Source organism: Carassius carassius, chromosome 22 (assembly GCF_963082965.1).
Source record: "Carassius carassius chromosome 22, fCarCar2.1, whole genome shotgun sequence".
Taxonomy (NCBI): domain Eukaryota; kingdom Metazoa; phylum Chordata; class Actinopteri; order Cypriniformes; family Cyprinidae; genus Carassius; species Carassius carassius.
The window spans coordinates 17929071-17951908 of NC_081776.1; the positions used below are offsets into that span (position 1 = coordinate 17929071).

A 22838-nucleotide genomic window follows, 5' to 3' on the forward strand; every position below is an offset into this window, starting at 1 on the left:
TTTTTGAATATTTTATACAACATTCTGTGTTTAGTTTATGTTTAGTTTATGATTTGTCACACCCTCATTGGCTTCTCCTACAGTACTCCAATTCCTCGGATCACTGAATCTCGTTTGCAGTTCTCCATTTACCAATAAGCACATTCACAAACACTAGAGATAGATGCCATCCTCTCTTGGTCTATTCTCAAAGGTATCATAGACTCACTGCATTACTGTGATCTTCCTTGCTACTCTTTTTGAGTTATTTCTGTTTGATTTTCATATTTGTGTTGTCTTGTGGCCTTGTTGTGACATTTTTGTGTGATACCTAGGTTTTACTTAGTATGTTTTAATTAGTCATTTGGTTAGTCCAGTGGTTCTTAATTATGGTACTGGGGACCCCAGCTCTACACATTTTGTATATATCCCTTTATATCTGACACACTCAAATAAGTTTATTGAGCTCGTTATTGACAAGTGACGGAACACTTGATTAGGTTTAGCTGTGTTTGATTGGAGTTGCGAACTCGGGGAACAAAGTTCATTTTAATTGTTTTAAACTTTTTATTTTTGAATAATGTTTCAATAATGTTTCACAGTTATTTAATGTTCAATGTGCTCAATATGGCTGGTTTTCTAAAGAACTATAGACAGTCTTTTTAATTGCTTTGCTTAAAGGAGTCATAGTGTGTGTAAGATCACAGGCTTTGATAAAATTTCATGCAGTTTTTCATTGAAAATTCAGACCTATTTTTAACACAGGCAATTAGTATAGAGTCATAAGGATTCACATGATTTGACAGGGTGGTAAGACTGACAGAGTTTCAGTAGCTCAAGTATTTCTCATTAATGTATGTACCACATGGGGTTTCCAAGAATCAGCTGAATATCCCATGAGCATTTTGATAGAGTAATTTGGCCTGAAGCTTATTGTCTAGGATTACACACTGTCATTAGAGAAGATTGGTATTTTCACAGTCCTTATATTGTCTGGCTGACTAATGCTTTGTTTCACCATTTGACCCATTACACTCTGGGACATAATCCACAATCATAATTTTAAAGATATTTTGCACTATTGCTTTTTAAGGTAATACTTTTTTGAATTTCAAATTCTGATGATCACAGAGAGAAAAATAAAGAGATTTGGAGGCCTCTTTTTCCATTAAGCAACCCTAAAAAAAAAATTAAGATGACCCATTTCTTTTTCCATTTTAAGTCTATTTTCAAATAATTTTTATAAATAAAAAGTCTTGCATCTTTCTCGAAAGGTCACCGATCTGATAATTGACTACTGACTGCTGCTCAGTTCAGCTTTTCCGCGTCTTGTGTTTGAATGCTTTAAAGTTTTTTGAATGGTTAAATTGGCAAGTGGCAAGGCTTAATAACACGTGAAAATGATACGCTTTCATTACGACACGCAGCAGCGTTCTGTCAACTGTCATGAGCGTCTTTTTAGACTGGCCTCAGCCAGACGGTTGAGATCGACTAGTAAAGGTGGGATATTTTCTCCTATTGAAAGCGCGATCTGACATCATAGCTCACTATCAGCTGTTATCTATGTTCGTAACATTTCTTATAGATTATTGTTCGGTGTAAGAGATAAATAAAGGTCAGATAAAGATAAATTAGCACAGTACCAGTACGAGTGATTGTGTATGTGAATTAGTCATACAGTCTCTATATTATTGTGAAGCTGTGGGTTGTACATAGCATAGTTACTTCAAAAGTAGAAAAATATGCTATACGTTTTGAGATTCTAAGCTACTTTAGTAATAAATCACAGGACAGTGCTGACAACTAGTTTTTGCGCTCCTCTGTGTGCGCGATCTTCACAGCTGTTTATATGAGTGTTCGTGCCACAATGCAGCTGCGCGAACATGGGAGCTCGAAATAATAACACACATCCGACCGTCTAATCGCTTGAATGTCCGAATCATAAAACAAATACAACTGACAAAGTTTAGTGAAGACCATGGGGGTTGGTTTGGTCTCAGCTTTGGTGGGGAAATTATAACTCCATTATGGATACTTTCCACATTTTACTGCATTTTCTTGTTTCTATCCTTTTATCTAAACTTTCCAAACAGATGCCTACGTCTGTCATTTACAGATACAAACTGTTGGCCTACATCGTTAAGGTCGACTTTGTCAAGGGCCTCTTGATGTACATGACATACAGTTACATTATTAAGGCGCTGCTGAGACATAGTAGATCGTAACCAGGTTTTCAGTCTCGTCAGTGCACTAAAGCTTCGTTCAGCTTCAGCTGAGGCCACAGGGATGACCAACAACAACCTAACAAGCTTCTCAACCTCATCAAATAAGCCTCTCACCTCACTTGGCATTGCTTTCAGAATGCATGCAGCTTCATCACTTGATGTGAGTGTATGCTTTGAAAGAAACATTGGTAGCTAAACCTTCAAAATATCCATGTTTATTTCTGGATACTGTAAAATCACATCATCCATCTGCCCAGTGAGGAGAACATTCTCGATCTGTTTCAGTTTCTGTAACTCTGGTTGGTTAAAACGTTTCATTGAACTGAATGCCCAAACTGTCCAACACCTTGAAAAATTCTATTCTATAGTATTCCTCTGGTGTTTTTGGCTTATGCTGACTTGCCCCACCAGTGAATCTTTTGGGGGGATTTCTTTGATGAGGGAGTTGAATCGGTTCAATTCCCATGGAGTCTACCATTGACACTGCCTTCTCAAACACTTTTGCAAACTTTTCCCCACTCCTTTTTTCTTGAAGAGTTGAACTAACATAGTCAACAGCAGCTTGCATGCCTTTAATTGTTTGGGACTGTTTTTGCAAAGATTTGTTTAAGCACTCAAGCTCTCCCAGCACCTCTGATGCTACCAGCAGTCCCAGAACAGTATTACCCTTCTGGAAGCGATCTAGGAGACCATTGGCTCTAGTGCCATTTTGAGAACCAACAGAGGACATTTCCTCCAAACTACACAACACAGCTTCATACTGGCTAAGAACTGTATCAACAGCTTGACCACGCACTGTCCACCTAGTTGGACACAGAGGTTTAACTGTTTTGGTAGGCCCCTCAGATGTTAGATGGCTAGCCAATACCCCTTTGAATTTCCCTGATTGGTTGCTCAGAGTTCCAAGCTCATGGACCCACTGCAATGTGTCACGTAGTAAGGTAGAGGCACTGCAAGCACCACAGTGCACATACAAAGCCAATGGCTGTTCTCTCTTCAACACTGCCTGTGCTCCTGAGAATTTCCCTGCCATATTGGCTGCTCCATCGTAAGTCTGACCTCACAAGCCAGAGATTGGAATATTCAATCTCAGGAGCACATCAATAGCTAGCTTAGCCATCTGCTCACCAGTTGTCCCTAGCACCTCATACAATCCCACAAAGACTTCCTGCGGCACAAGGTCTTGATCCACATATCTGAGACATATGGAAACCTGCTCTTTCCCCTGTATATCCTGTGTACCATCCATTATGATTGAAAACTGTAACACAGACAAGGACCTGATTGTTGAGGCAATTTCCCTCACAATTGTGTTGGCAAATAAAGCTAAGTACTCATTTTGGCACTGTGGACTGATATAATTATGGCAACGTTTGAGCCAAGAGGATAAAATAGGGTCCTTGGTTGCAAGGAATTTCACAAGATGGTAAAAATTACCCTCATTAACCTCATGTCCTCGAAAGGCAACTCCCTGCCTTGCTAGATATCTCAAAGAGCCCATAATTTGCTCGAGACAGTACCTCGCCTCCTCCTGTAATCTAGCCATTGAACTGGATATTTGTGTGTGCACTGGAGTTTGCTCCAGTGTATTGACAGTAATGGCATGATGGTGGGCTTTGCTTTTCTTGTGGCGATTAAAGCATTCTACGGCATGTTTCCAATTGTTAAACCCATTAGAGCAAAAGGCAGGGTCATTTCTTTTCTCTAGAGTGGTCTTTTTGATGGTGTATGCTTTGACACACTCAAAACAAAGAACTTTCTCTAATGTAGGACTGTAATGCAGCCATGGATATTGACTAAACCACTTTGCCTGAAACCTTAATTTCTTGTTTCGAAGTTGCTGTACTTTTATGAATTTTGGATCAGGCTGGTATGGCTTACTTCCCAAGTCCAGGACACTGCTACACTGACTTGCTTGAGGATTGCTGTTTCTCTCACTGACTGTCTCCTGAAGAGCAAACAAAACTTACCCTGGTTTTTATCCACACTGATATCCTTTTATACTAATACCAATTCACTTCATTTTCACATAATAAAACAGGTAGACTTTATTTATATTTAATAATTTGCTATTAATCAATAGTAGTATATCTCATCACAGAATCACTTTAAGACCTTCTCTTTAAGACGATCTATCACTTTAAGACCTCACCTGAAGCCCTGAAGGTCCAGCTACTTCTTCCTCAACATGCTCTATGACATCTTCACAAGATGTCTGAGTTTCCTATATATGTACAGTAATTAAATAAATGAACTAATGAATCAAATACACACCTATCAGTATGCATTCAACGCATCATGTTTATATTTCAGAGCAATTTAAATATGAAGGGGACATGGATTTTAAAACTTTTAACATGCATGATTTCCTTTAATCACGCTATAATAATTCATAGTTCATAAAGACCTCACCTTAAGCCCTGAAGGTCCAGCTACTTCTTCCTCAACATGCTCTATGACATCTTCACAAGATGTCTGAGTTTCCTATGTGTAATTAAATATTGAACTAATGAATCAAATACACACGTATCAGTATGCATTCAACGCATCATGTTTATATTTCAGAGCCATTTTTAAATATGAAGGGGACATGGTTTTGTGGATTAATGTGTTGAAATGTATGTTAATCTATGTGTTAGTTTGTCTGTATGAGACTAGCAGTAAACTAGATCAACATTAGAAAAAAATACAGATCATATTCTAACATTTTATTATTGTTAAACTATATAACATTGATTAGTGACTGGTCAGTCACTACTGCTAGTTTATTTGTGTGGCTAGCTAGTTATTTTGCCTACTTACACTCTGACTCTGCTTTATGAAAAAGCTTCTTATTTCCCTTTTTTTCTTCTTGGGTGGCATCTACAAAGTACAAAAAGGGGCAAAAAAAATTGAATATTAAAATGTTTTTACTCTGGCCTTTGTATGTGGCAGAGAGACAGCCCTGGTAACTTACCGTCGTCGTCGTCAACATGTGCGCGCATATACACACACACCAGCCGCTCGCTGCTAGTGCAAGCACAAAAGTAGTCCCGGCCCGCACGTGTAGCCTGTCAGATTCCCCGCCGCCAATCAAATTACGGCGTTTCTTGTACTGTCGTCGTCCTGGCCGTTAGAATCGATCCAAATAGCAGTGCAAAGATCCAGATAGCAGTTCAAAGCAGCTTGCTAAATATTGGTGGAGACAAATTTGCTATCTCAAAATATTGATAGGGACTAGTACCTAGCGTCCCCCCCTAAACCTACGCCCATGGTGAAGACACAAGGCTCACTGCTCGCATGTGTTGAACCGGCGTTCAGCTCCGTGTCTTGCTTTTATGCCACTGACTGGACGGGGCAAAGTCATGTTGCTACACACGCGGTAGTATGCTTTTAAGGGGGAAGTAGTAACAGCATAGGCGGAAATCGCGGGGGGGGGGGGGGGGGGGGTTTCGGGTAGGGTCCGGACCCCCCCCATCTGAGGGTTGTCCCCCACTAAAATATAATTGAAATATGTGTATTGTAAATAATATAATGATATATAGTTAAACTAATTGTGTAAGTAGTAAAACAAAACAAATGCAAACTGAGCAACAACAAAAAAAGTTTTAAACATCTCGAGTTCCCCCTGCTTTGCCTCACATTGCTTTGGTCCGCTGCCTGCTCCTCTTTTACCTCACCACCACCGACACACACACAGTCCGGTGCGAGAAAACAACTGTTTCAGTCGTTGTGGAACTCCATAAGTCTAGCTTACTTTATTCACATTTACACACCGGATGACGTGATTGTTTTCTCTTTAATATAGATGATGCCGAGTCATTAATAAGTCGTGTCCAAAAAATATTATTGTGTACCAATTTCCTTTTGTCACCGATGTAGTCTGCACTGTTAGCGATTATAACAGGCGTTTTATACAGGCGTTTACCTAGCTTGTTTAATAACGTCTTACACACCCATAGTGTACGCATATACAAGTCTTGTATGTTAGATTAGATTAGTGCGGTTCACTATGATGTAGTCGGTTTCAGTGGTGGCTCGTCGGGTGAAGCCTGGAACACACCAAGCCGACGCCGACGAACTAGCGCTGATGAAAGCCAACTGTGTTGTCGCCTCGCGTCGGGGTAAAAAGCTGCACTTGAACACAGGAGAGAACTACTGCCGACTGTTAGGTAGAATGCACGTTCTGGGCCTGCGTGTAAATGAGACAACTGTCTATTTCTGCAGATATATTCGTCCATATTCGTCATTCAAAAAGGGAAACTGATGATGCCGGCTGAAGTTATACAAACCGTAAACAAAGCAGCGCGTGCTTACTGTTTTGAATATTAATCCTGCTAAACACTTTCTTTATTCCACTCCTCTCGTGTTAATATTGAAATATTCGCCAAGGAACAATCAGGTAAGATGACATATCATTAGAACAGCCTCTATCTGTACTGTTTTGACTTTGCTCGCTGTTTTGCTATTATTCTCGTCCACTGACTCGTTCACTAAGCTGAACAGCCAATCAGAGTTCCCTCTTTCACCGACGGCCTGATGCCGATTCAACATGTCGAATCGGCAGAAGAAAAGCCGACGAGGACCAATTTCAGCCGACGGTGCGGAACACACTGAGGAAACTTAGTCGGCCGACGCACAAAAACTGCCCGACAGCCGACCGTCGGCTTGGTGTGTTCCAGGCTTGAGGCAGGGGAGGCACAGTTCCCCCCAATTTTCAGGTGAAAATGAGGAAGATTTAATGTTAATAAAATTCACTATTCATTTCAGTTAATGTATCAGAATGTATATATTTTTGTTTGTAATTTCACAGTTGTAATACCATTACATAAAATAGCTCCACTTTTCTATAGCGAATGTGCCGAATCTGCTGATGTAATTACAACCGCAAAGTGAGAGAGAAGGGGAGGGGGAGGCCAGGGGAACCAATCAGCATTGAGTGTTAACTTTCAGCACTGAGGAGTGCTGAGAAAAGTAACATCAAAGAGGAGGCTAGCCTCCCTTCTGGAATATCAACCAACCATCATAGAGACGTAAATTACGTGCTATTAGTTTGAACCTGTTTTTATACAGTCTATGGATTGAACGTCTCCCGGAGCGGCTGGGCTGATAATTTACCAAGTATTTATAATGAGTAGCGATATTGAATATATTTTCTTTACGGTTTCTGACTAAAAGCTGCCAAAAAGCCATTTTAAAGTGGTTAAGCAAATAATAATAGTAATAATAACAATCGGCAGGTATCCCCAGACCAATACAATTAGTTTGCCTCCTCTATTTTAAAATCCACGAGCCGCCACTGGTCGGTTTATTTCATTTAATATAGGCTAGTTAATCTAATATAACATCATACTAAGAATGCAGTTGTTCTCCAGATATTAGCATAACAAATGTGATTTAGATTTTTATAAAAATTGAATAATCAAGAAGTTATATTACGTGCATTTTAGGCACCATATTGCCTGTTTTAGCACTATTTCACCAACGAAAAAAGTTGAAAATAAGCTACAGCACTAATTGTGTCTTTGAGAAACACTGAGGGGGTGTTTCCTAACTAAATGAATCCACTTTTTGAACAAATCAGTCATTGACGTAATAAATTATTATTTTTTTGTTTTTTCCCGTCTTTCACGTCTATACCGATCCCACTATACAGTTGTGTGAGGGTGTATGTCTAAGAGTGTGTATGCCTTCATTTTGCTAGGCATGGTAAATGTTTATATATATGCATGTTTTAATTATAACTGTGAACAAACAACATTGCTATTAAATGTGCTATATAAATAAATAAAGTTTTTATTGTATTTTGGTGGCTTGATTGTGTAAACAACTTCAAAAAAATTGCAACAGAAGAAAAATTGTTTTGAAGAATGTTTTCGTCAATTTAGTCAGCTTTTTCATTGAACCAAAAAGAAACTTTGAGAAGAAGGATAATGGAACGGTCTCCATGCAATAGTAAGGCTTTCCTCTGTACACATATCCTTAAGTACAATTTTGCCTGTTTTATTGGTGTCCCCTTCAAAACTTGCTCATGAGAAATGTTATGTTTATTGTCCCCCCCAACATTTAGATGAGATTTTCGCCCCTGATTAACAGGATTAAAAAACCGAAATAACCACATGGGAAAATTAAGTCGGTTAGAGGTTCTGAATTTCGGTTTCAATTACTTTTCGATTAATCATCCAGCCCTACCAATAACAGTTGTCGTCTCACAGTATTGATTTATCTCCTTGAGAGGCAAGCAGTGAGACGTTCCCATGGCAACAGGTACGTTGTCTGCCGGGCAAAGGGTGCGACAGTGAACTAGGGCTATTAATAGACTTTATAGCGAGTGGTTATATCGTAGACCTTGTCAGATAAATGTGGGCACAGACTTTTTGTTTGTTCTCCTGTGTAAATATCATATAAACATTGGTCCTGTCACACCACATCACCATTTCTTCCCCATCTCAATCAGTCGGAAACAAAATTGCATTTTATGGTTTCCTTGTGATTCCAGAAATCACTTGCTTGTTGAAAATTTGCATAATGTGACACATCTGTGATGTAATTCCTGAGAATGGGAAGGATGTGGCCTGGCTGGATCATCATAGTTCTCTTGAGAGCAATGTGATTGGCAGGGAACACTGGCATACAAAGCATATTCACTATGCATGTTACATTCTTGTGTGTAACCCTCTGACAAAGCCCACAAAATGAGGTCTTTTGTAGATCTAAGAGGCAATCTCAGTGTAATAAAGCTTTCAGTGTTCAGGAAATTTTAATATGTGGGGTATGAATACAGTACTAGATTCAGACTCAAGCATGCATACTCATTTACATGTACATTTTAATCATTTAAATAAAATAAAACCCTTTTAAATAAAAAAAATAAATAAACTTTTGTCATAAGTTAATGACTATATGTTTTTCCAAACATATATTATTGGTGGTAGTAGTATTGATACTAATAGTAATAGTAATAGTACTGTGTGGAACACAAAATTAGAATTTTTCAAGAATATTCTGAATATAAGGAAAGTGAATGGAGCTTGGGCTGTCAATATCCAAAATTACAAAAAACACAAAGTACCAAAAATAACTCTGGAAAAGGAAGGAAGATGTGGAAGAAAAAGGAAGATGTGGAATATTATGGAGAGGAGCAGATAGTAAATTCTTATGTATTTCCCATTTTGTGTTCCATTGAAGAAAGATTGTCATATGTGTTTGGCACAAGTGGTTGAGTAAAAGGTAGAATTTAATTTTTTGGGTGACTTATACTTTTGTGACTTTTGGCATTACACTTTCTAATGACAGTATAGTTTTCATAAACAAGCCTTTGAAATGAAGGACAAAAGACTGTAGATGATGGATTTTGCTTTGTGCTTTGTGTTTATTACTTCCTTCAGCCATTCCTTACTGTATATTGTAATTTTTAATTTTATGTGTAATGCAGTTTATTATATAAGAACATTTTCTAACGTTAAAGAGATAGTTCACCCAAAAATTCAAATTTGATGTTTATCTGCTTACCCCCACGGCATCCAAGATGTAGCTGACTTCAGAAGAACACAAAAAAGATTTTGAACTCAAATTGTTGCAGTATATCAGTTTTATAATGAAAGTGGATGGGAATCACAGCTTTGGGAGTTCAAAAATACACACAAACAAAACCTTATTAAACACTGCGGCTTGTGACAATACATTGATGTATAAAGACACAAGACAATCCGTCTGTGCAAGAAACTGAACAGTATTTATAACGTATTTTACCTCTGATTTTTACCGCATTTTCCAAACAGTCTGTCCTGAACATGTTCTTCTCAACAGCAGGCGCCTGCCACATCTTCTTCTTCTTGCTTTATGGCGGATCGCAGACTTACAAGTGCATTAGTGCCACCATGTCAAATGGACCATTGACACTATCTACAATCTCAATTAGGAGTGCCAATGGTCCATTTAAGAGATAGGTGGCGGTAAAGCAAGGAGAAGAAGAAGACGCGTCAGGCACCTGCTGTTGAGAAGAACACTCAGGACAGACAGTTCAGACATTGCGGTAACAATCAGTGGTAAAAAAAACAATATAAAAACTGTCCAGCAGCATTACGTAATGATGTCAAACTAAATGGAAAATGGCCAGTATTTGATTATTATTTATATACCCATTCAGGTATTGCATCCATGACCGTTCCTGTGTACATTGCTGAAACCTCACCGCCCCACCTGAGAGGACGCCTGGTCACCATCAACACTCTGTTCATCACAGCGGGCCAACTTATAGCAAGCCTTATTGATGGGGCCTTCAGCTACATGCAGCATGAAGGCTGGAGGTATGACCATCAAGTCTTTAGTTTGTTGGCAGTATTTTATGAGTGATCCAGTTGCAGAATTTACGGAATATTTCTTGTTTCTTTGCTGCGGTGTCAAATGCGGAACAATACAGTGACTTTATTATTAGAGCCCAATCTATATATTGTTTTGCCAATATGAGCCTTACAGAACATATATTGCAGATAAAATGCTTGAAATTGTGTAATTACTTAGTTTGTCCAGCAGAGCATGCTCCGTTGTTTGTTACTGGTGGCCTGAACGAAACGCTTTAAAGCATAAGTCTATGGAAAACCATTGAAACTTTGAACTGCCATATCTCCATAAAGGCAAGGCGAATCCACATCAGATTCAGGGGATCCCTTCTAGTGTACGTCTAGAGGCCCACGTCGTTAGCCCCCAGGGTTCAGGAGTTATGGGTGGTTAAATTCCACCGACCAATCTTGTGATCTCAGGGGTTACCGATGAGTGGAGGGTGGTGTTCGGAGAGGGCTTCTCGAGCTGACGGGATCCTCCAAATTTGGTGGAGATCCACCGGCGCGTTCACAAGATAGTGACACCAGTCAACACTTTCACTTCAGTAAGGAGGTCTCTTGTTCAGGCAACATTCAAGCATTGTCTTATTTGGCCATAAGTGCCCTGTGAACTGGACTTCACATGAAATTCTGCCATGATTCCAGTTCCAAGGGAACACACACGTTACATTCAAAGGACATTAAAGTGCACTAGATGTGAATTTAAATTGTATTTATTTACAGTGGTATATAATGGTAAATTTCGTCTGTGTGTGAAAACAGTAGCTCAAATGAATGAATTTTCTGTTATATATATCGTACCAGTGAAATGTTTGGACACACAAATGGGAAAGTGTCCAATCTTTTGACTGGTACTATACTATAATATACAAGAATAATACCAGCCGATATATCAATATCTGCCTTTTTTACTCCTTAATATCGGTATCGGCCACCCCAAAAAAACATATCGGTCGGGCTCTACTTATTATTTTTGAGAATTAGTGAAACTGAATGATTATGATGATGTTTATTATTTATAGTTCTATGGCAAAAGCAGTAAATGAGATGCAAGTTTGCAATCTGAACCAAATGTGATAAGAGAATAAATTGTCTGCCTCCACATGATGTGATTGTCAACCCTAGTGGAAAGTATCATCCTCTAGTTGGGCGGATTCTTTGAATCACATCAGTTTCTAAAGTCTTTCAAAATAAACCTTCAGAACAAATAAAACAAACATTAAACCAGCTGCAAAATACCTCCTTCACTATGTGCAGCTTATTGCTCTGGGAACAAAAATGTTACAAAGATAATATATAATTTAAAAAATCCTTATCTAATTCATACCATTTTACAGTCTATACCATTACACCATTAGCATCATGTTTTGTTCAAATAAGTTGTAGTCTCAAAAATTAACTAGCAACTAAGCGTAGGCACCATGTACTTTTTCACCAAAAGAGGATACATAAATATGTATATATGTATTCCTATTTAAGAACAATGATTTTTTTTGTTCCCCTTCAATTTCTTGGATTTCTTCTTCCAATATTGTTTCTTTTCATCTGTTTAGATATATGCTGAGTCTGTCAGTGGTCCCTGCATTCCTGCAGTTCCTAGGGTTCCTTTTCCTACCTGAGAGCCCTCGCTGGCTGATCCAGAAAGGTCTTACCCAGAAGGCCCGGCGCATACTCAGCCAAATACGTGGCAACCAGAACATCGATGAGGAGTATGATACTATCAAAAGCAGCATTGAAGAGGAGGAAAAGGAGTGTGGAGGAGGTGAGAAAATAGTCTTGTACGCACTCACACATACAAATATCTCAAAGAAACACAATTACAGTCATGGTTCACTGATTTCATTAAACTATGGAAAGTGCTCAAGAACACAAGAGAACACCATAAGATTGCCCTAACTACAGACTGAAGAGGTCTTTACATCTTACTTGCCTCTACAAAGCTGGAGTTGAACAACAGTCTTATTGTGGTACATATGAATATACCAAGTTGCACATTTTTATCCATCACAGTGCAGGAGGTAACTGGGTGGAGATGAATGGAAATAAAGGGGAACAAATGTTTTCTTAATGCCAAACAGTACATGCATGGCACACCAGCAATAAAAAACCTGAAGAGGCCACAGGTGTTCATGGATGAAACTCATTTCAGTCAACCTATAATAGGCAAGTGCAATGGCAACATTACCAGCAATTCAGTGGCACAGCAGGGCAAAACTGCATGCAACGGCATGCTACTGAATAGCATGTATAATTGAACAGCATGTTTCATCCAAGCAAATCTAATTCATCCGTAGGTGGAGGCAATTACTAACCATGGAAAGTAACCCACCCCCTAACCAGACCTTATACAACCTCATTTACTAACCAATCACATGCCAGTCATAATCTCTCAGACCTTTAAGCCCCCTTAGTAATTCATCTGAACATTGAAACTTTTCTATAAAATGTTCATCAGAAAGGAGTTCCTTTATCCAGGCTAATGGTTTCTGGCCCCAGCCAAGTCATTGTGAAACAACGCCATAAACCGAAGGCCCTAGAGGCATCATGGTGATTACACCTTTGACAAAAACATACACATTTTCTGGTCCTGCAGCTGTGATAGTGACAATGTCATGCTCTCACCACTCAAATGTGTAAGGTCACTGTTCAAGGGCTTTAATTTGGCAAATGTTAATTACTGAGACAGCAGGCAGTAGTAACAGGAGCTGAAGAGAAGTGATTGCAGTGATTGTTCCTAAGGTTGTTCAGACAGACAGCAGTTTGCAGAAACCAAAAGTCATTAATTTTCTATGAGAATCATCAATTTCAAGCAACATACTGACAGTGACCAAGGTTCTTTTCAAGAAAAGACAGTCGACTTTGTGGCCATATTTGCAGTTCCTCCAGATAACCTTTTGGGCATGCAAGACCATATACTTTTTATTTGAAGGAGAGGTTCAGAAATCTCAAAGAACAAAAATTTTGCCAAATTCACAATTAGGTTACATATTTAAAATCAGCAGTCAAATCTGACATGCAAAATGGAGTAAGATACTTGTTGGAATCATGAGCAAGTGTCCCCAGATACTTTTAACCAGGTGTTAAGAAGTAGCAACACTGAAAAAAATTATTATGGCCCCAATTAAATTAAGCGTAATAAAATTTTGCTAGTTTAATCCATTTAAATTTAGTTTTTGATTTTAATTAATAATTATAATTTGGTTTTATATGAATTACATGTGTTTTAAATCCAAGCCATGTGAATTAATTAAATTCAGTTTGAAAATATTAAGTTGATTCTGTGCGCATACACGCAAATGCATTTTCACAGGCGTCAAAAGGAGTTTCCAGTAAGTTTCATGGTGGGAACTGAAGACCTTTTCATTCCAGTCCCGGAAATTTCATCATTCAATGTGCACAATAAGTAAAATTTCATGTAATAGAGCACAATTTATTACAGTGAATAGTTTTTTTTGCTCTATAAAGAATATACTGTAATATGCTCTAGTTCAGAACGAGTCTTTGGTATAAATTCCACAGCGACCAATTGTCACATACTTCGCGCACAGGCACACTCAAACACCTCAAATATTACTTGTGTTGAACTGTATTTTACAAATATTTTTGGATGAAAATGTAGTTTTATAAAATTTAAATACGCCGTTTATTTATAAAAAAAATGTCTTAAGTGCTGTCGGAGATATTAACGTTAGCTCCAGGCCGCATCAGCTGTTCCCGTTTAACGTTAGCTTTACCAAAACCATTCCTTCGGGAATCTGCCTTATAATGTGGTTAAATGTGAGATCTAAATTTTTTTGTACGGGTAATCTTTAATCTCCTTAATTATTTGTTCTAGAGCAGTTTTTTGGCGGTGGGTTAAGTCCTAAATTAAATAATTTAGTTAAGGCAAGAATTAAAAAAATATTAAAGGTCCTGTTTTTCGTGCTTTTTTGAAGCTTTGATTGTGTTTACAGTGTGCAATATATCATGTGTTCATGTTTCGCGTGTAAAAAAACAGTATTTTTCACACAATTCATCTATCTGCATATCGCTGTTTTCACTGTCATAAAGACGGGCTGATGACTTCCTTGATCTATGAAGACCCTCCTTCAGAAATACATAATGAGTTCTGATTGTGCCAGCGGTTCCTGTATAGAGTGTATCCTGTGTTGTGATTCGACAGCAGCTTAGAGCACGCTGCCCTCCTGGAAACGCGATTGGGCTAGTTTTGAGAAGCAAGTGGGCAGGATTTGTTTTGAAAACCTGGCAATCCTGATCTGAACGCACGTGCTGGAGATGTACTTATAATTCAATCAGGACCACTTCCGTCAAGTATATTTCATGACAATTATATTTTGCATACAGTTAGTGTTGGCGGTATGGTTATGTTCTGGGCAACACTCCACACGCCTGTCCATGCAACCATGCTTGGACAGAGCGGGGAGAGCAGCAAGACAAACCCCCCCAGGGGTACAGAACAGAACCATTATAAGCATACAGTACATGATTACAATTCACAATTACATGAGTTGTAAACAAAATGTGATAGAGACTGCTTCCATTGAAGAAAGTGTAAAGAAAGAACAAAGTTAGATCGGATTACAGGTTCAGTTGGTGGAGTTGGGGTTGGAGGAGGGAGTTAATCGCAAGCAGCGATATGATGGAAGAGATGCTGAAGAATGGGAATTTAAATAGACCGCATGTGATAGGCGTCAAGACTGGATTGGTACACGTCAGGAACAGCTGACTGTCGGCTTATGCAAGCATGACTAACGTGGCCTGACTGAACTAACGCGATGCTCAATTCACAGGAGCGTTTTTACAGACGAGATGCGGATGAAAAATGCATAAATTTTTTTTGCACAGCCCTAACATCTAGTTAACAAAGCTAAACAGCGTTGCCCTTTGTGTAATAAGTTACAAAAACTGTTAAACGCACCAACTTAAATAATAAAATACACTTACCGGTTGTGGTCCATAGACAACGCCTTCTCCAGACAAATAGGGGACTGCTCCATCTTTCAAGAATAATCTTTGTGTGAATCCGGCATTAAACTGATTGAGATTGAGGAGGCTGTCCTCAGCAAAATGTGCTGTACATAGTTTTACATGTGGATTATAATTTTCGGGAACAGAGTTAAACATAAATTGTAACCATTGATCTCTACGTACAGCATCCCTGGGAAGGCCAAACAAAGGTGATTGGACTCCGAGATGAAAATAACAGCGTTTCGATGACATGGCGACAAACACTAACGGAACTCTTCCTCTTCTCCGTTGGAGCGCAATAAGACCATGCCCTCTTTTTTGTGTATTCATGTGGGCGGAGGTTAGTCAAAAAACTATTGTAGTGATGTCATTACTGCAGGAACTAGAGGAATGAAGTCCAAACTGGTCATTCGATATAGGAGAATTCTGTTAAATAAAATATAATATGTATTTCCCATCATGCACTGGGGCATGAATAATTAAAAATGTTAAATTTTTCACTGTTTCCGAGTTGTATTTACACAGTTTTATGGTTGCTTTTGATGTTAGGTTTAGTAACATACTTTTTTGTGACACCTGGAGTTCATTTTCTACTCAAAATTACCCATTCATACTCAAACACTATTCACTGATTGTTACCGTCACTGTGTATGGTGTACCATGTATTGAGGTCTCTGAGAAATGGTGAGTACTGTGTTATAGAACTGGCACTCTTGTTTGGGAGAGCAAAAATCTATCTCTTGGATTATGGAATTATATTTGGTTCAATAAAAATGAATATAACTTTATAAAACTGAACGTAACTTTTTTATAAACTATCAAAAATATGCTATTCCAAAAGAAGAAAACCAAAATGAAAAAAAAATTAACTCAGTCGCACAAATTTAACAGGTATCTTGAAATATACTTCATTCTTTGATAATGTTTTTCAAAGATTCGTTTTCACTAATCATGGATTCTGAATGCATTGCCACAGATTTCGCTTATGCTTCGCAGTTTTTCCTTCAGTGTTTTGACACAAACTTCTCGTGGGGGCGGGCTTAACAGTGATCTACTACTCTGATTGGATAGTGAGCTTTTGATGGAGAGGTGCTCTCTGACCAGGAAGTACAGACGTCACTCAGTGGTGCGCATATTGGAAAGCTCTCGTGGTGATTAAATCCGGTCTCCACCGCAAAAATTCATTTTCATAGACAAAGTTAAAGAAATTTATTTTAAGCTCATACACAGGTTCTACCCTGTAAAGAAGTTTATACAAAGATTTAAATCTGACATTGATCTTACAAGCTCTTTTTGTTCGAGTTCAGAAGAAACTGTGGTACACTTATTTTGGTCATGTCACTACACTCAGAAACTTTGGGATGATATTGGTGTGTTTGTCAAGTGTAAGATTTTGCCAAGCTTCTCAGTACATATGAAAAACATTATATTTGGGTATTATGACTCTGACCCCACAAAGGAAAATATCAGTTTTGTTATTAATTTACATTTGTTCCTAAACAAATTTCATTCACAAATGCAGAAATGTAAACCTGTCTTCTCTGATTTCCTAAAAGAAATGGAAAAATATTTGAATGTAATCCCAGTATCTACTAATAAGAAAGCTATAGGACTGTTAGAGTTTGCTCTGCCTTTGATCTCCTTGTGCATTTTTGTTTAGATGATTTTTGTCCTCTTTTCTTTAATTCTATTTTATTCTTTATTGTTTTTTGTGGTTGATATTATGTGATGTATGTTTATACTTTTGTTTGTTTTTGATATCTGCAGTAAAAAAAAAGAAAAAAAAAAAGCTCTCGCAGCGCTTTGTATTACTAAATATGTAAATAATATATGACCTTTGATCATCTCAGTCTGTAAAGATGAGCTCTCAGTAGACACAGAGCCGCATCATAGTCCTCCTCCGCTTGTCCTTCAGGCAGCTTGAAGTAAGCTTGTGTTACTGAAGTAACCAATAACATCGATACAAGTTTTTCATGTTACATTGTGCAACAGTTTGTTGCGGGTTATTATTGTCATTCAGTAACACAAGCTTACTTCGATCGAAGGTAAAATATTATTTACATATTTAGTAATTCAAATCACCGCGTCCGCGAGAGCTTTCCAATGCGCACCACTGAGTGACGTCTGTACTTCCCGGTCAGAGAGCACCTGTCCATCAAAAGCTCACTTTTAGTAGATCACTGTTAAGCCCGCTCCCACGAGAAGTTTGTGTCAAAACAACAAACGAAAAACTGCGAAGCATAAGCGAAATCTGTGGCAATGCATTCAGAATCCACAATTAGCGAAAGCGAATCTTAGAAAAACATTAACAAAGAATGAAGCATATATGAAGAGCCTGTTAAATTTGTGTGACTGAGTTAATTTTTTTCATTTTCATTTTGTTTTTCTTCTTTTGGAATGGCATATTTTTGTTAGTTTATGAAAAAGTTACGTTCAGTTTTATAAAGTTACATTCATTTTTATTGAACCAAATGTAATTTCATATTCGATCAGAAAAAAAGTTAGAGTTGAAAATATTGGGTTTGCTTTATTTGTCTGAATATTAATGAAAGATACAATAAGAGATTGGATTAAAATTAATTTTAGTAAGTAGAAAATAAATGATTAAATTGATCTGGTTGCACATAATTAGTTTTAGTAAATTCTACTCAAAATAGTTTAGCTAAAACTATGAATATCATTAATTTGAAATTACTGAAAGAGATGAATAAACTCAATTTATAAAATATAAGTACAACCAATTTATAAAATATAAGTATACTCAACTTAAAAAATATAAGTACACTCAACTTAAAAATATATATCTGGATTTAGATAAATTTATTTTGTGCAACCCCTTGACATAATAAAATTAAGTAAAGTCAACATAACATTTTTTTTCAGTGAATGCAAGATATGGAAATTAACCACTATTGATCTAATTGCTCAAAGGAGTTTTTAGAAAGGCCTGACATTGTTTGCACTTTAGTTTAATTCATTTGGACAGTTCATTCATACACTTAATCATTTGCAACATAACTTATAACTCAACATAACCCAACAAAATGACTCCACTTTTTGACATTACCCCTAGCTTGCCCTGCTCCGCTGTCAATCCCACAGTCCTCTGCATAAACATGCTGCTCAACTCCCATAGAAAATAAATTTAACAAACACTTGCCCAGTTCCACTTACTTCTTGCCTGTGGACAATAACAGCAGTAACAGTGATAATAGTTCACATGCACTACATAATATCAGTGGTAATTTTAATAATATCAATAAAGATTTTGAAGAAAATATAATTAAATTTACTTTGCAATCATGATACCAGGGGCGGACTGGCCATCGGGAGCACCAGGACATTTCCCGGTGGCCTGACGGTCATTCTGGCCTGCCAGCTGCCGCTGTGCAGTCAATCAGGCTGACGTGCAATAGGCTGGTATGCAACTGCAAATTAATTGATGGTCTTATTGTGACGATTCGTGTACCAGCGTGTGCCAGATGCTCCACCCGAACCCAAGGGAAAACCAAAAACACAAAGAGACCAGGAGGGAGGTGGAGCGGCAGAGGACTAGGGGGAGGGACGGAAGGCCAGGTAAAATAGGGAAAACGGAGACAAGAGGACCAGGTAGAATGGGGAAAACAGAGACAAGACGACCAGGTAAAATGGGAAAACAGAGACAAGAGAAGTGCAACACAAAACAAGGAGTCCAGGAGGGTGGTGGAGCGGCGGAAGATCCGGGGAAGGGACGGAGGGCCAGGTCCTTAGAGGGAAACAGAATGAAAGACACAGACTAGAAACCCAGGAGGGAGGTGGACCGGCGGAGGATCAGGGGGAGGGACTGAGGGCCAGGTCCATAGGAGGAAACAGAAAGAAAGACACAGACAGAACAACAACAAAAAAATAAACACAAAAACACAAGTCCAAGAAGGACATCACGTGACGCCCACCAGGGTGGAGCAGAAGACCACCCTAACCGTGTGGTCGGGAGGGACGCCCCCCAGGGTGGAGCAGAAGACCACCACAAGCTTGTGGTCAGGGAGGAAGCCCCCCAGGGCGGAACAGAAGACCACCACGTCTGTGTGGTCGAACCAGACGCCCCCCAGGGTGAAGCAGAATACCACCACATCCTTGTGGTCGAGGCAGAAGGACCCCATGGCGGAGCAGAAGACCACCACAACCGTGTGGTCAGGACGGACGACCCCCAGGGCGGAGCCGAAGACCACCACAACCGTGTGGTCAGGGCGGAAGCCCCCCAGGGCGGAACAGAAGACCACCACATCCTTGTGGTCGAGGCAGACGGACACCAGGGCGGAGCAGAAGACCACCACAACCATGTGGTCGGGACGGAAGCCCACCAAGGTGGAGCAGAAGACCACCACATCCTTGTGGTCGAGGCAGAAGGCCCCCAGGGCAGAGCAGAAGGCCACCACATCCGTGCGGCCGGACCAACAGGAGGACAAGTCTGGTTGGGCAAGTCTGAAACATAGAACATGAACATGTTAAGGGTAGCCTCCGTGGCCACAACAGGAACAGTCGGGTGCTCAGAGAGTTCGACTGAGACATGACGAGTCTCTGGAAGTTCCGCAAAGGCGAGGAGAGATTCTGGTAGTTCAGCAGAGATGTGGAACGGTTCTGGTAGTTCATCAGAGATGTGGAGAGGCTCGGGTAGTTCCACAGAGAAGTGACAAGACTCTGGTAATCCCATGGTGTTTATACTGGATTCCAGAAGATCGGTGCTGACTTGACTCTGCTCCTGAAGATTATTGGTGACTTGCATTTGTTCATGAAGATCATTGGTGACTTTTATTTGTTCATGAAGATCAATGGTGACTTGCCTTTGTTCATGAAGATCAGTGGTGACTTGCCTTTGTTCATGAAGATCACTGGTGACTTGCCTTTGTTCATGAAGATCACTGGTGACTTGAATTCTCCCATGAAGAACCCGGGTGACTTGACTCTGTCCTTGAAGATCACCAGTGACTTGACTCGGTCCTTGAAGATCACCAGTGACTTGACTCTGTCCTTGAAGATCACCAGTGACTTGACTCTGTCCTTTAAGATCACCAGTGACTTGACTCTGTCCTTGAAGATCACCAGTTACTTGACTCTGTCCTTGAAGATCACCAGTGACTTGACTCTGTCCTTGAAGATCAACGGTGACTAGCCTTGACTCTGGAAGGTCCACGGTAACTAGCCCTGACTCTGGAAGGTCAATGGTGACTAGTCCTGACTCTGGAAGGTCAACGGTGACTAGCCCTGATTCTGGAAGGTCAAAAGTGACTAACCCTGACTCTGGAAGGTCAATGGTGACTAGCCCTGACTCTGGAGGGTCCACGAGCACCTGACTTGACTCTGGAGGGTCCACGAGTCCCTGACTCAACTCTCGAAGGTCAACAGGAACTAACCCTGACTCTGAAAGGTCAACAGTGACTGACCCTGACTCTGGAAAGTCGATGGTGACTAGCCCTGACTCTGGAAGGTCGACGGTGACTAACCCTGACTCTGGAGGGTCCACGAGCACCTGACTCGACTCTGGAGGGTCAACCGGAACCTGACTCAACTCTGGAAAGTCAACGGGCACCTGACTCGACTCTGGAAGGTCACCAGGAATCTGACTTGATTCTGGGGGATCAACTGAAACGTGACTCGACTCTGGATGGTCAACAGGAACCTGACTCGACTCTGGATGGTCCACTGGAACCTGACTCAACTCTGGAGGGTCAATGGGAATATGACTCGACTCTGGAAGGTCAACAGGAATCTGGCTTGATTCTGGAGGATCAACTGGAACGTGACTGAACTCTGGATGGTCAACAGGAACCTGACTCGACTCTGGATAGTCAACTGGAACCTGACTCAACTCTGGAGGGTCAATAGGAACCTGACTCAACTCTAGAGGGTCAACGGGAATATGACTCAACTGTGGAGGGTCAACCGGAACCTGACTCAACTCTGGAGGGTCAACGGGAACCTGACCCAACTCAGGAAAGCCCACTGTAGCTGTCATCCTCTGCAGTGGCTCCGGGCTGGCGGCCATCTTGTGCAGTGGCGCTGGGTTGGTTGCCATCTTGTACTGTGGTGCTGGACGTGACGTGAACAGTCTCTGGATCAGCAGACGTGACGTGAACACTCCTGGGAATCTCTATGATCTTTGACAGCATGGAGAAATAATCCAAAAATGTCTCAGGGCCAGCGGCCATCTTGTGCAGTGGCACTGGACTGGCGGCCATCTTGTGCAGCGGCGCTGGCTCGGCAGACTTGCGCCTCCTTTCCCCACTCCGTCCACAATGGTGAGACGGCGGCTCCCATCCGAACTCAGGGTCGACGGGGGGACATATTGGAGAGTGATGCCGGACCTCCTCTCGACCACTCGCTCCTGAGCGACCTCCCCTGGTCCCACGAAACACGACCAGGCGAGCACCCTCGAAACCATTACTCACCCACTCGGTGACTGGGGAGGAAATATGAATAGACATACCGCTGGATCTTTTTAAGATGGAGTCCTTCTGTGACGATTCGTGTACCAGAGAGACACAGGAGAGAGTAGATCCAATAGCTAGTATTTATTAAATGAAGGGTAATCCAAATCGTGGTCGAACAAGCCAAGGTCAAAGCCAAACAGACAGTCCAAAATAAACAAACAAATAAACAAAGGAGGGAACAGGAAAGGGAACTCGGAAGACGAGAGGTTAGGGTGAATCTCGGAAGACGAGAAGACGAAGGGGAATCTCGGATGACGAGAAGGCTGATAACACGAAGCGTAAGGACTCCATACAAACAACAGGGAAAGACTGGTATTTATAGGGAGGCTAATGACAATAAAGTGACTGCACCTGGTGCAATTAACAGGAGTGCAATTACTGTGAAGACAGGACCAGACTAGAGGAATTCTAGTGCCTAAGGGGAAGTGAGCCCACTAGTGGACACCCAGGGAAACAGAGACTAGACAGCGTGACACTTATGAATCGAAGAATCAGGCGATCGCGAAGTGAAAATGACACCACCACATGACCAAACATCAGCGAAGCATTGCCTAATTGGCCATATCCAGAGGCAGGCTTTATCTTAGAAAATCGTGCAAAAAATGGAGCTTAATCTAGGAGCAGAGACGGAACGTATAAAAAGGAGAAAAGCCCTGGACACAGACGCAGCAAGTTGCTGCAAAATACCAGCCATGTTCGCCAGTAAGGGAGCAGGTCGGTCAAAATTACATTTATATTTACTAGGGATGGGACGGTTCACTGAAAAACCGAACCTTTCAGTTCACCACACACAGTTTTCCTGACATTACAACAACAGCGATGAAAAAAACCTCTACAAATCATTCACTCTTGTTCAGTACTAATACGAACACTGTATC

At 40.3% G+C, this 22838-nt stretch overlaps 1 protein-coding gene across 1 annotated transcript in view; it reads left to right on the forward strand.

Moving 5' to 3' along the window:
- Positions 1-22838, forward strand: part of LOC132099087 (proton myo-inositol cotransporter-like) — a 99815-nt gene that overhangs the window by 6586 nt on the left and 70391 nt on the right. Inside the window, exons 2-3 of the mRNA XM_059505528.1 lie at positions 10333-10492; positions 12079-12287. Coding sequence (XP_059361511.1) covers positions 10333-10492; positions 12079-12287 — 369 coding nt within the window. The remainder of the gene's footprint in view (positions 1-10332; positions 10493-12078; positions 12288-22838) is intronic.